The 13312-nt window shown below is 41.1% G+C and overlaps 1 protein-coding gene across 1 annotated transcript in view; it reads left to right on the forward strand.

Annotated features, from left to right (window-relative positions):
- Positions 1-13312, forward strand: part of slc49a4 (solute carrier family 49 member 4) — a 106011-nt gene that overhangs the window by 42988 nt on the left and 49711 nt on the right. Inside the window, exons 3-4 of the mRNA XM_060928743.1 lie at positions 4682-4950; positions 7072-7201. Coding sequence (XP_060784726.1) covers positions 4682-4950; positions 7072-7201 — 399 coding nt within the window. The remainder of the gene's footprint in view (positions 1-4681; positions 4951-7071; positions 7202-13312) is intronic.

The following is a 13312-nucleotide window of genomic DNA, read 5'->3' on the forward strand; positions in this document are numbered from 1 at the left end:
CTCAGCGTCAGCAACAGTTACAGGTTTTTAGCTTTCTTCTGAAATGTTTTTTCTTTTATTTCTTCTTCCTCAGGGTAGTAAAACTCGCTTTCGCTGTGAACACTGTCGTTATCACTATCCATGCTGTAAAATTAATGCTATTCTGAGAAATGTGAAAATAAATGTTGACAAAAATTGCTACTATGTTTGTTGTGAACGAGCGAGTCACCAGAGGTCTGTAACTGGGGTCTGTATCGTAGGATATGGACCCGCTTGCCAGCCAATCAGAGCGCAGGATTTGATGGAAACCGGACCGAGAAAAAAAAAATCACTATTCCTTCACTGATGTTCTAATACTCCAGTATATATTCTGTATAACTGTGTATCACTTGGTTAAACTGTGTATTTATTTTTGATTGCTTGCGTCAAGTATGACCCTTTCTTGTAAGGTCGGCACTGTTGTGTATCGCAGTGGTTCTCAACCAGTCTGCCGCAGCACACTGGTGTGACATGAGGCAAAGTAAAGTGTGCCGTGGAATTTTGAGGAACCCAATGCGTTTTTATACAGGCTCATGAAATGGTGGTTTAAAATACACCAACACCACTGCTTCTGAATTAAAAATATCTGTAGGTATTCACTTATTTACAATTTTTTTCTAAATGGCCTTTCGTCCCATTCGCAGTTTGATTTTGAAAATAAATTTAGGTCCGGTGTGGAGGATTATTGTAGTGACCAGAAAAGGGTGTGTGTGGGTTTCACGGCTTCAATGTTCCAGCTTATTTTTACAGCCAAATGCTTGACACTCGGGCATTTGTTAGGGTTGTTTACAATAATTTAGAAGTAATGTGTCTATGAAGATCCACTAGCCTCAGAAAGTCATGTAGCGTGTAAGTGATGTCACAATCTCGCATTCTCTCACGTAGTTTGTACTCGGAGCATGATCTTTGAATAGGGTGACCAGACGTCCCGGTTTTACCGGGACAGTCCCAGTTTGGGGTTGTGTGTCCCGAGTCCCGACAAAAGTCTGTCGGGACACGGATATGTCCCGGTTTTCACCACTCGCGACATTTGCGACTGAGCAGCGTGGGAATCATTAGCGGAGAAATGTCTGCATTTACTATTTTGATGAATTGACAGGAATCGCAAACTTTCCTGGTTACTGGCCCTGTGGCATGGGTGTTTATTTAGCCACATTATTCCAGACAACAGAGCGTGTTGCCATGCAACAATAAAATAAACATTAACTGGCGCGAATGTTCTTTGTCTAGCAGCTAGCAGCAGTAATGCCGCAGCAATTATGCCGAAAAGAAAATGTACCTTTTCCAAAGATTTACAGGGCACCTACCCCTTCCTCCGAGAGGTGCAGAACAATGCGCACGAAGCCTACTGCACACACTGCAAGTGTTCCTTCTCCGTAGCCCATGGTGGTAACACCGATATACAGGATCACATTAAAATGGCTAAACACAAGCGAGGCTACTTTTCCTACTGGAAAAGATTCACTCTTCTTGTAAATATACGTAGGCTAATGCATTTTGTTTAGGGTGGGTGGACTGAGTTGGGTAGCCTATGTTGCAAATGCTGTGCGCTCCTGTGGGGGCTTTCCTCGGGCTGTCGCCCCTCTCCTCCTTTATTGCTGTTTTGTTTGAGTGTATATTCTCAAATCACTTGTCTTTTTTTTGTTTGTTTCTGTTTAACATACCATTCTGACAGTTTGGCCATATTGCTGTGTTGAACAGCTTGTTGCAGCTTCCATTAAAGTGTTCTTTTGTACACATCATCTTGCTTTATTCATTCAGTTGTGGGGAATGGTTAGTAAGGTTGATTCTGACCTAGGCTATGTTGAGGTCACATATCTACTTTTTAAGTTCATGCTATAGTGCATACAATTTTAGAGATATAGCCTACATGTGCATCTGCATTCTTCTTGGTGTTCTCCCAAACAGGTGAAATAAATCAGTTTAAATTTGGCCTATGGACATAGCCTGGCCTATTCTCAGCCATTACAAAATCTGTTGTCTGACCATAATTTAACTGATCTGTATACCACTATGCTACTAGATAACAAAATGCCTGTTTGTTTTATTTCATGTGAGATGTTGATAAATGTGAGCTTCAACAAAATGATAAAGAGCACCTCTGAGTGTCACGTTTACATAAAAAAATAAAAAAAAAAAGTGTGCGTGCACGAGCATGATTGTGCGCAAAAGTGTCCCGGTTTCAGACTCGGGAAATCTGGTCACCCTATCTTTGAACCTCAGAGAGAGTAAGATGTAAGCACCCAGGGACATTGCTTTTCTATTAAAAAAAAAACAAAACTTTTTATCTGTACACAGTATACAGGTACAAATATGAACAAGTGAACACTCCAGACATGTCTTGTATGGATATTATCTGTCAGCATAAAGAAGTTTTATATTTGGGTTTTGTTAATTTTTAAATTGGTGTGCCTTGGATGTTGTGGTTTGACCTTCGATGTGCCTTTGCCCCCAAAAGGTTGAAAACCTCTGGTGTAGAATATGTTTGACTTTTATGGTGTGAGGTCTTGAATTTGTATGTTGCAATCCTAATAAAGACTTAAAAAATAAATAGCTGTGTGAAATCAGTTTTGATTTGATTTAAATGCTGTTGGTACTTTTAAGACACATGAATGCATCTTGTGTATTCATTCCTTTGCTTCAGATTGTAATTGTTTCCATATCGACTGTAGCAGATGGAAAGGGATTCAGTGCTGCTGTTTGTGGCGGCTCTCGCACTATGCACTGGGGACAGGTGATGGCCCAGATTAGTCACAAACACACAACCATCAGCAAGCTCTCCACAGAGACTTTTCTTTTCTCCACTCTACTACACACACAAGAAAAATTTTATTTATATATATATATATATATATATATATATATATATATATATATATATATATATATATAAATAAAATATAATTCCTTTAGTTAAAAACGTTTGACGCATACACTACCAGTTATGTAGACCTGCGAATGTTATTGGGAAATATACCACTCTTATCTTTCATATGAATTGCATCCGGAGTAACATTTTCCAGTCTCTTCACGCATGAAGATGTCGATGAATTGTTTCAGATAAATTTGTGTACTCTGTGAATGTGTCTGTATAATGAAGAGAGTCACATTTTTGCTTAAAGATATGAAGTTTATCTTCTCGTGTTAAACTGGCATTTTTCGTACAGAATACATCACGGACCTAAGTGACATTTTCCAATATTTCACTCCGACGATGTCACTCCCAGCGTTTTTCCTGCTGACTAGACGCGCGTTGTCAAAATGGCGAACAGGTTCAAAATTAAAATTATTTTGATTAACTTTTTTTTTTGTGGATGTGTCCATGTAATATAAAGAACGTTTACATGGTGGCTTGAAGATATGAAGTTTATCTTCTTATGTTGAAAAATATTTGTCTTTAGCTTCGCTCACTCATGATGTATCTTCACTGCTTGAAGATAAACTTTGTGTGTGTTTCTCATCTCATTATCTGTAGCCGCTTTATCCTGTTCTACAGGGTCGCAGGCAAGCTGGAGCCTATCCCAGCTGACTACGGGCGAAAGGCGGGGTACACCCTGGACAAGTCTCATTCACACCTACGGTCAATTCAGGCCAAGTTTACATTAGACCGTATCTGTCTCGTTTTCTTCGCGGATGCACTGTCCGTTTACATTAAAACGCCGGGAAACGGGAATCCGCCAGGGTCCACGTATTCAATCTAGATCGTGTCAGCTCCGGTGCTGTGTAAACATTGAGATACGCGGATACGCTGTGCTGAGCTCTAGCTGGCGTCGTTCATTGGACAACGTCACTGTGACATCCACCTTCCTGATTCGCTGGCGTTGGTCATGTGACGCGACTGCTGAAAAACGGCGCGGACTTCCGCCTTGTATCACCTTTCATTAAAGAGTATAAAAGTATGAAAATACTGCAAATACTGATGCAAATACTGCCCATTGTGTAGTTATGATTGTCTTTAGGCTTGCCATCCTTCCACTTGCAAGTGGTAAGTGATGTGCGCTGGGATCACACACACAGCGGCTCAGTCCCGAATCAGTGGTTGTGCACTTCACTCGCGCGCTCTGTGAGCTGCGCAAGGCCGGAGTGCGCACCCTCCAGAGGGCACTCGCTGTTCAGGGCGGAGTGATTTGGAGCGCAGGATGCCTGCGGAGCTGAGCGTATCCGTGTATTGGTGTTGCTGTGTGCACACTAATCGTTTTAAAAACGTTAATCTGATGATCCGCTGATACGGTCTAATGTAAACATGGGCTTAGAGTCACCAGTTAACCTAACCTGCATGTCTTTGGACTGTGGGGGAAACCGGAGCACCCGGAGGAAACCCACGGGGAGAACATGCAAACTCCGCACAGAAAGGCCCTTGCCGGCCACAGGGCTCGAACCCGGACCTTCTTGCTGTGAGGTGACCGCGCTAACCACAACACCACCATGCCGCCGCGTGTGTGTTTTTATTAGAATATTTATTTAACACCTGACTAATAATACACATGTTGTCATTTGCTGAAATTGCATCCTTGGTCAATGTACATCTCTATGGCGATTGATGATGAATAAGCCCACCGCAGGACCATTATAAAGTCCTTTTATTTATGTACATAAAAGGTGGTATATTTATTACAGATGGAATTGTAATGAGTCTAATAATTTATTTCTTTTCAATTTTCAGGTTAATTCACGGTGGGCAGCTTCTTAATGGTTTAGCCGGTCCAACCCTTATGAGTGCCGGCCCTCTACTCTCCACTACATGGTTTGCTCCAGATCAAAGGGCTACAGCCACAGCTGTCGCATCATTGGTCGGCTACCTTGGAGCAGCTTGCTCCTTTCTGATTGGCCCTCTGGCTGTACCAGCACCCAATGATACACAAATAGTGAACAGCATCACTCAGTGGGACCCAGGGCACATCAGAGACAGGATACAGTTTGTCCTCTATACAGGTACAGTACTGGCTCCTTTTGAATACACAAACCCACTCTACTGCCTCGAAAAGCAGTTTCATTCTTGATTAAAAAATCAAAGATCTCAACATTAGACTTCACCTGTACTTAAAGGAGAGGCAGCCATTATCCTGCTTAACTGATTCAGAAAATTAAAGTATCTTAAGAAAGAAAAGAAATCCATTTCTGAAATAAAATAAAGCACCGACTTGCTTAAATGTAAATGATTCTTCTATTTGTAAAGTATGCAACAAGAACAAATTCTCTTGGCTTAAGATTTCACAAGCAAATGTCCAACCATATGCAACACTAGGCAGCGGAATGAACTCGTGTATTTGACATGTTCCACCCACCCCCTTCCCAGGAAAAAAAAAATATTACACAACACCTTTTGGAGAGTCAGTCTTCCCTAAAATAAACATCAGAGAAACTCATAATCACAGACCAGGCCAGTTTCAGAGAAATGCTATTGTTTGAAAATGAACTCTGATGAATCTAAATCGTGGCCAAGAACATTTTCCTTTTTTATCATGTGGATGGAGCCCAAAGAGGGGGGGAGGGACTAGGCAGGAAGGATCCAACAACTTAACTGACTTCTTGGCAGTATGTCAGCATATTAAAGCCTTTTAGATCATAAATACTTTACTTTTCTAAAGACTTTGAACTGCAGCTTATAAATATGTTTTACTATACAATTTGTTATCTTCTTTAAAGCTAGTAGTAAGAAAATGAACTGCTTACTGTGACATCAGTTGACGGAGACACAGAAATGCACATGTTCCATGCATGGGTCAGTAACAAAAGACGGTGTGCTGTTATAGGAAAATGATGTACGACTTGTCGTGCTGTGTCCCGATGAGAAGCAGCTTACTGCCCTGCAGTTTTCCTGTATTATTTTCCTATAACGGCACATCCCAAAATGTTTTATTCCTCTCGTACAACAATTTGCTGTTGCTTTTTAATTTTATAATGAAGGACACATTGGTTTTTTTAACCATTTTTATAGTTGCATTTAATGTTGAAGTTAGTCCTTGTTATTTATGGTATAGCAGCTACAATGGTAGAAAACCTATTGATTTGTTGCAAAGCGCTGACACTCAAATCTCCTTCCGTATCAACATGCGTGTTTTTCCTTGTTAATGACTGCACATCTCCTCTCATCTCATTATTTCTAGCCGCTTTATCCTTCTACAGGGTCGCAGGCAAGCTGGAGCCTATTTCAGCTGGCTACAGGCGAAAGGCAGGATACACCCTGGACAAGTCGCCAGGTCATCACAGGGCTGACACATAGACACAGACAACCATTCACACTCTCATTCACACCTACGGTCAATTTAGAGCCACCAGTTAACCTAACCTGCATGTCTTTGAACTGTGGGGGAAACCGGAGCACCCGGAGGAAACCCACGCGGACACGGGGAGAACATGCAAACTCCGCACAGAAAGGCCCTCACCGGCCACGGGGCTCGAACCCGGACCTTCTTGCTGTGAGGCGACAGCACTAACCACTACACCACCGATGACGGCACATTTTTTTCCATTTATTATTAGTATTGGATCATGTAGAGCATCCACCATACAAGTCCCTGTGAATTAGCGGTTACTATAGAAACAAAGTATTAGAACATGTGTTTATTTCAACCTTTCTTTTAAATTACAGCCATCTGTAATTACTACTATTGCAGATGCTGTCTGAGAAACTTAACACTTTCCGACCAGTCAGATTTGAGAATTCTCTGCTATAAAATACAGAAATGCACACAGTGACTGTAGCATCTCAAAATTGCTATAGGATGTTGCATTACTTATTGCAGCTGTGACTGTTGCATGGTTAATGAGATGATCATTTGCCTCGTTATGTGTTTCCTTAGTGTGCAGGAATGTAATAAATCTTCCTATTTCCTAGTTAACTCAAGATAAATGTGGCTGTTAAATGATGTTGCTTGGGCTCCTTCTTTCTCGTGGTGCATTTAATGTCTGAGATAGCGTACTTAATCGTAAATGCTTATGAAGTATATTTAACAGGCTTATCTTTAAGCTGACCAATTCTGAGAGATTATAATGGAGGTAATGGCTTGGTGACTTACCACTATTTTATTTTATTTTTTTGTGCAACTGCAGAATTGGGGATGATTGTGGTCCTGTTTGCAGTCGTACTGCTCCATTTCCCATCCAGGCCGCCTGTTCCACCCAGCATAGCAGCAGCTAGCCAGCGACTCAGCTACAGAAGCAGCATCTGCAGATTGCTCAGGTATTTGAGTACATACACTCCCAAAGCACATACACACTCCCTTTCATTCACAGAACTTTAGTTTCCGTGTTGTAGAAGTCGTTTAAGATTCCCATTGATGCACAAGTTCACACGACACCAAACTTTTAGAGTTGAGTGCAAAGGGGAATATAGGGAAGAATAGTGATGTAGGGAAAACTTTGTTACGTAAGAACAGGGAGCATAAGGACATGACTGTCTGTAGGTGTGTACTGAAATCTAACGCAAATGTAGCTCTAATACAAAACGGTATGTTGGTCTAACCATGCAGTTGGTTTCAAAATCATTTGAAGCAATACCTCTGGTCATTCAGAGATCTGGTTGAGATTAATATGGGTTTTCTATTTCTGAAGACTCAGCAAAGAGAGAGATTTGATCTGGACATAAGGGACAGAAAATCTTAATGAATAGGGTCTTGTCATTTTGCCACTCACCATCTGCTCCAGTTAGTTAATGCACATCAAAGATGTGGCTCCATCCCCGTAGAGTAATTATGAAGTCTTAAGTTGGCAGGCACCATCCCTGAATGTTAAATAGATCATCTTTTTGCGCACTCTCACTGGCCACATGAGTCTTCATCTAATTTCAGCCTGAATGCAGTGTACACAGTTGTCCACAAAGTTACTTCCCTTTTGATGGAGGTTGTTTATCAAAGCCAGGGCCAGTGTCACTGTTTACACATCAGAGACTGCTGTTCCTTGCCCTGGGTATGTTTGCTTCAGCTCTGCTGGAATGGGTTGAAGGCTGCTCCTTGGAAAGAAGTGAGCATCCAACGGCATTGGCATAAGAATCCTGTCTTTTTAATCTGCCAGGTCAAACCACAGAGGGGCACCAGATTTTCTACTCTCAAACACAAACTTTCTGCAGAAGATGAAATGTAATTAGAGCAAACAGAAAAACTGCATACTTTCCATTCGTGTGTGTGTACATCTAGACAACTGGATGGAATCGAAATCTTAATGTTGATTGGAATCAAGCTGATGAACATGTCATGTCAGAGTGAAGCAGCAATGGCCTGAGCTTTATAAAGTTTCTGCACGTTTACAGAGAATGGATGGTAGACAGTTTCTCAGAACTCCTAAATTATCTGTGAAACAAATTTGTCTTCTCAGGCTTAGATGTCTCTCGAGTTTGAAATATGGCTCGTTTAATTGCTTTGAGTTTGATTTGTTTGCACAAGTCTCTCTCATGCTCTGAATATGATAACTTCATACCATCTTTACAAGAACCATTATTCAGATCTTGATTAATGTAGTAGCTATGGTTATTAGGATTAACTGGGATTAGTGATTAGGAGGAAAATGGATTGGTATGCCTTCCTGAGGCATTCAGTTTCAGCATGGCCTGCCATCAAAGAACGACAGTTTGGTGTTGGTTTGCAGGCTCATTTAAAAATATTTCACAGATAAAGAGCCTTCCGTACTGTATACAAATAAGCTCTTGCTGGTGTATGGGTATTGATTTTTCTGCTCCTGGAAGGTTAATGAAACGGGTTCGACTGGGAGAACAGGTGCTCCATCAAAACACGATTTCTTCATCGAGGCCGCAGTAGCACTTGCACAGCTCTATCACATCTTCATGTGGGCAGGGTAGTGATTTGCAGCTGTACTTGAAGGTTTCTGTTTGAACTTTTGTGTTGCAGATGTTTTCTTTTGCTCGGTTTCCCAATACTTTCAACGAAATGCAAAGTGTAAACAAGCTTAAATAAGGCAGTCGTCACAAATGTCTGAGGAAAAAAAAAAGAGAGAGAGATAAACAATGTGTCTGGTGGGTCTTTGAGCTGACTGTAGGATGTATTGCTGGTTTACAGAAAAGCTCACCCACTCGGGGAAATCAGGCAGGCTGCATTTGGAGCATAAGGAGGGTGGGTGAGCATGGCTGATGATGATAATTGGGACAGGAGTGATTGAAGCGCAGCCAGAAATCCAGGTGAGAGGGACTGATTTTCTAAGGGTACCTTGAGACACTCCTCGCCCTGGTGCTCTAATGCAGTGATTGGAGAGATTCTCTTAGAAATGCTAATAGATGACGTAATGATATAGCCAGGGATTTTCGTATCAGAGAATGATTACAGACAGATCAAACTTGAATGTTTTAATGCTAAAATCTTGAATTGTTGTTTTGCCATCACTTTGAAGGATTGAAGGACCGGATTTCATGACTTATCTGATACTTGTTTTTTGAGAGAAAAGAAAGAAAGCACAACTTTATTCATCACACACTTGTGAAGTTTCCTCTCTGCATTTAACCCATCTACAGCAGTGAACACACATGCGCGCGCACACGTGAGCAATGAGCACACACACATACCCAGAGCAGTGGGCAGCCATACTAACAGCGCCCGGGGAGCAGTTGGGAGTTGGGTGCCTCGCTCAAGGGCACCTCAGCCCAAGGCCGTCCCATATTAACCGCATGCCTTTGGACTGTAAGGGAAACCGGAGCACCCGGAGGAAACCCACGCAGACACGGGGAGAACATGCAAACTCCACACGGAAAGGCCCTCGCCGGCCACTGGGTTCGAACCCAGAACCTTCTTGCTGTGAGGTGACGAGGCATGAAGCCAAAATGGATCATCTTAAATTTAAGATGATGGCATATGTTCCGACATGGAGTAGAGATTAGTGATGTATTTTTAAATAAACTCAGATACTGTGCAGTGAGTACATTCTCAAGGAAATAATTGAGAGAAACTTATTTGCAACGTGTTAAACCCCTTCTAGCGTCCCCTTACATTCCTCACTCTTAACTAAATATCTTATAAATACGAAACCTAATAATAAATATCTTATTTATAGAAACGTAATAATTCATGTGTGTTGAATTGTATGATTTTAAGATGGATAACTGAATAATGAATTGGTACAGTTGTGGTCAGAAGTTTACATACAGTGACATGAAATTCATATCCAAGATGACAGTCATGGCAATATTTGGGCTTTCAGTAATTTCTTTGAACGGTTCTTTTTCTGTGGCAGAATGATTATACAGCATATATATTTAAATTAAAAAAAATACTAGAATTTGGTGCACAAGTTTTAATTTTCTTTGGGTTTTCTGAAATCAACACAGGGTCAAAATTATACATACAGGGTCAAAAATACACATGCAGCACACCGAATATTTGGGAAAAAATTTCTCTTCAAGATTCACCTTGACCAAACATTTTTGTTTACCATGAACAATCTTCTGGCAGAATTCTGGTTGGATATTTCATGACTCATGGTAGAATTGGTAGACTTCAATTAATTTTATTTATTTATTTTCCTTCTCTTGGCATGGACTCGACTTATAAGCACGGTCCATATATTTTCAATAGGGTTGAAGTCAGGGCTTGTTTTAAGCTTAAGGTTAGCCTGCTTTATCCTCCACAACCAGCTCTGATGTGTGTTTGGGCTCATTGTCCTGTTGTAACGCCCAAGTTGTGTTCAAGTTTCTGATGGTTTATGCTGAAGAATTCTGATGTAGTCCTCCTTCATTATTCCATCCACTTTGTGCAGTGAACCAGTTCCACTGGCAGCAAAACCGCCCCAGAGCATGATGATCCTACCACCACCAGCTGGTACACTGTCCCTCTGTACATGGTGGTCATTGTGGCCAAACAGCTTGATCTTTGTCTCATCTGACCATACAGCTATCTTCCAGAAGGCTTTTTTTTTTCTTTGTCCATGTGGTCAGCTTCAAACTGTAGTTAAGCTTGAAGGTGTCAATTTTGGAGCAGGGGGTTATTTCTTGGATAGCAGCCTCTTAGTCCATGGTGATCTGAACTGCAGACAGGGATCCATCAGCTTCCAGTTCATGGCAGGGCTGTGCCATGGTGGTTCCCAGGTTGTTCCTGACCATCCAAACCAATTTCCTTTCAGCTGAGGGTGACAGTTTGGGTTTTCTTAAAGCAAAGTGGCTTGGCAAAGTCACTACACCTCACAATAACTTGGATACAATTGTTTGATCTGATCTTGGAATTTGTAGTTGTTTAGAAATTGCTCCAAGAGACATTCCGGAGCTGTGTATATCTGTGATCCTCTTTCTCAGACCTGCATTGAGCTGCTTGGACTTTCCGATTTTGCTGTGTACTGGTCAATCCAATGAGTGCTGTAAACAAACCCTTTTTATGAAGGTGCAGAGAAGCTACCAGCTGTAGTTAATAATCACTAACAGGAAGTTGAGACTTCGGTCTTGGCAAAATAAGAGACCTTTTGGAAGTTTCAGCACCTCTGAATTAATAATCTAAGTGAGTGTATGTAAATTTTTGAGCCTGTATGTATAATTTTGACCCTGTGTTGATTTCAGAAAACCCAAAGAAAATTAAAACTTGTGCACCAAATTCTAGTTTTTTTTTTTAATTAAAGATGTATGCTGTACAATCATTCTGCCACAGAAAAAGAACCGTTCGAAGAAATTACTGAAAGCCCAAATATTGCCATGACCTTCACATCACTGTATGTAAACTTCTGACCACAACTGTAATATTAAAATTGGGTTAACTTTTTTTTATTTTTTTTAAAGAAACCTTAAATTTAATCAGTAATTTATTTTGAAAAGCATAATTCCACTTTCCAAGTAACTTTTCATTACATCAAAGCAAAGAAAACCAGCTATGTACTTAATGAAATGAACTGCTTAGTAACAATTAAATCACATATCAGCAAATATGATCACTACTAATGCTTATGTAGAACAAAGGCAGACTAAAGATAAATGTATGTCATGGTGACATGTAGCCATACAAGACAAAGCTTTGTTGCTAAGCACTTGCTCCATTCTATAATTACACTTAGCCAAGAGCTAGCTCTGCTGTCAGCTTGGCGTAGCTGCTGTCCTGCACACATTTATCTCTGTCATTTGGCTGAAAGGCTGCGTAGATTTTGTGTGACAGGAAAGCTGAGGAGTTGGTAACAAAATAAACACTTCAGCGTGCCTCGAGCGCCTAGTTTAAATAGAGTAACACATCCACATCTGTCTTACTACAGCTGTTATCATGGCTTTCAATTAGACTGTGTTAAATAAAAACAAAATTAGATTATGTTCAGTATTGTCAAGAAGTGATAACCCTTAAAGACGAGTGAATAATGAGTTACACACAAATGGAGCAATTGAATGCATGAGGGGTTGACAGTGTCAACAAAGTAAAGAAAATACAGGCTGTGAGATAAACGTACGTGACCCTGGAGCTACACTACAGAGTAATTCTATATGAATGAAGAATAAGGCATGGATTAAAAAAAAACAGCATTTATGAATACAGAAAGGGTTTGGGTTAGGGTGGCACGGTGGTGTAGTGGTTAGCGCTGTTGCCTTACAGCAAGAAGGTCCGGGTTCGTGGCCGGCGAGGGCCTTTCTGTGCAGAGTTTGCATGTTCTCCCCGTGTCCGCGTGGGTTTCCTCCGGTTGCTCCAGTTTCCCCCACAGTCCAAAGACATGCAGGTTAGGTTAACTGGTGACTCTAAATTGACCGTAGGTGTGAATGTGAGTGTGAATGCTTGTCTGTGTCTATGTGTCAACCCTGTGATGACCTGGCGACTTGTCCAGGGTGTACCCCGCCTTTCGCCCGTAGTCAGCTGGGATAGGCTCCAGCTTGCCTGCGACCCTGTAGAACAGGATAAAGCGGTTAGAGATAATGAGATGAGATGAGAAAGGGTTTGACTACATGCCTATATATTATATTTTAAATTATAAACTGATTAATGAAAGTACTATGAATCCATAGATTGAGCTCAGTTTCGCTACTTGAATTTTAAAATCAACTGGATATACAGTACACAACCCGATGTGTCAGTCCAGTGAAACATGAAAAGTGCATCCTAACCACCATCCCAGTCTCTTTAGCTGACCATCTTACAAAAAGACTAAGAAAAGAATGATCATGGTCTCAGAAAAATCAACGCTCCTTGTCTTGCATTCAGTCCCCTTTCTCCAATCCTATGCAACAGTAGCACATTATTTTTAACTTGCAAGTTTATGGTCATGTTCAACAGTAGGTTTAAATCTGCCATTTAAACCCATCCGGACAACCAGGCCTCCTCATCAACTCAATTACGTTCCCACAAGCAGATCCACAGTCAAACAAAATGCTCGGTGGTGTTTATTCAGTGTGCAC

Source organism: Neoarius graeffei, chromosome 9 (genome assembly GCF_027579695.1).
Source record: "Neoarius graeffei isolate fNeoGra1 chromosome 9, fNeoGra1.pri, whole genome shotgun sequence".
NCBI classification, from domain to species: Eukaryota; Metazoa; Chordata; class Actinopteri; order Siluriformes; family Ariidae; genus Neoarius; species Neoarius graeffei.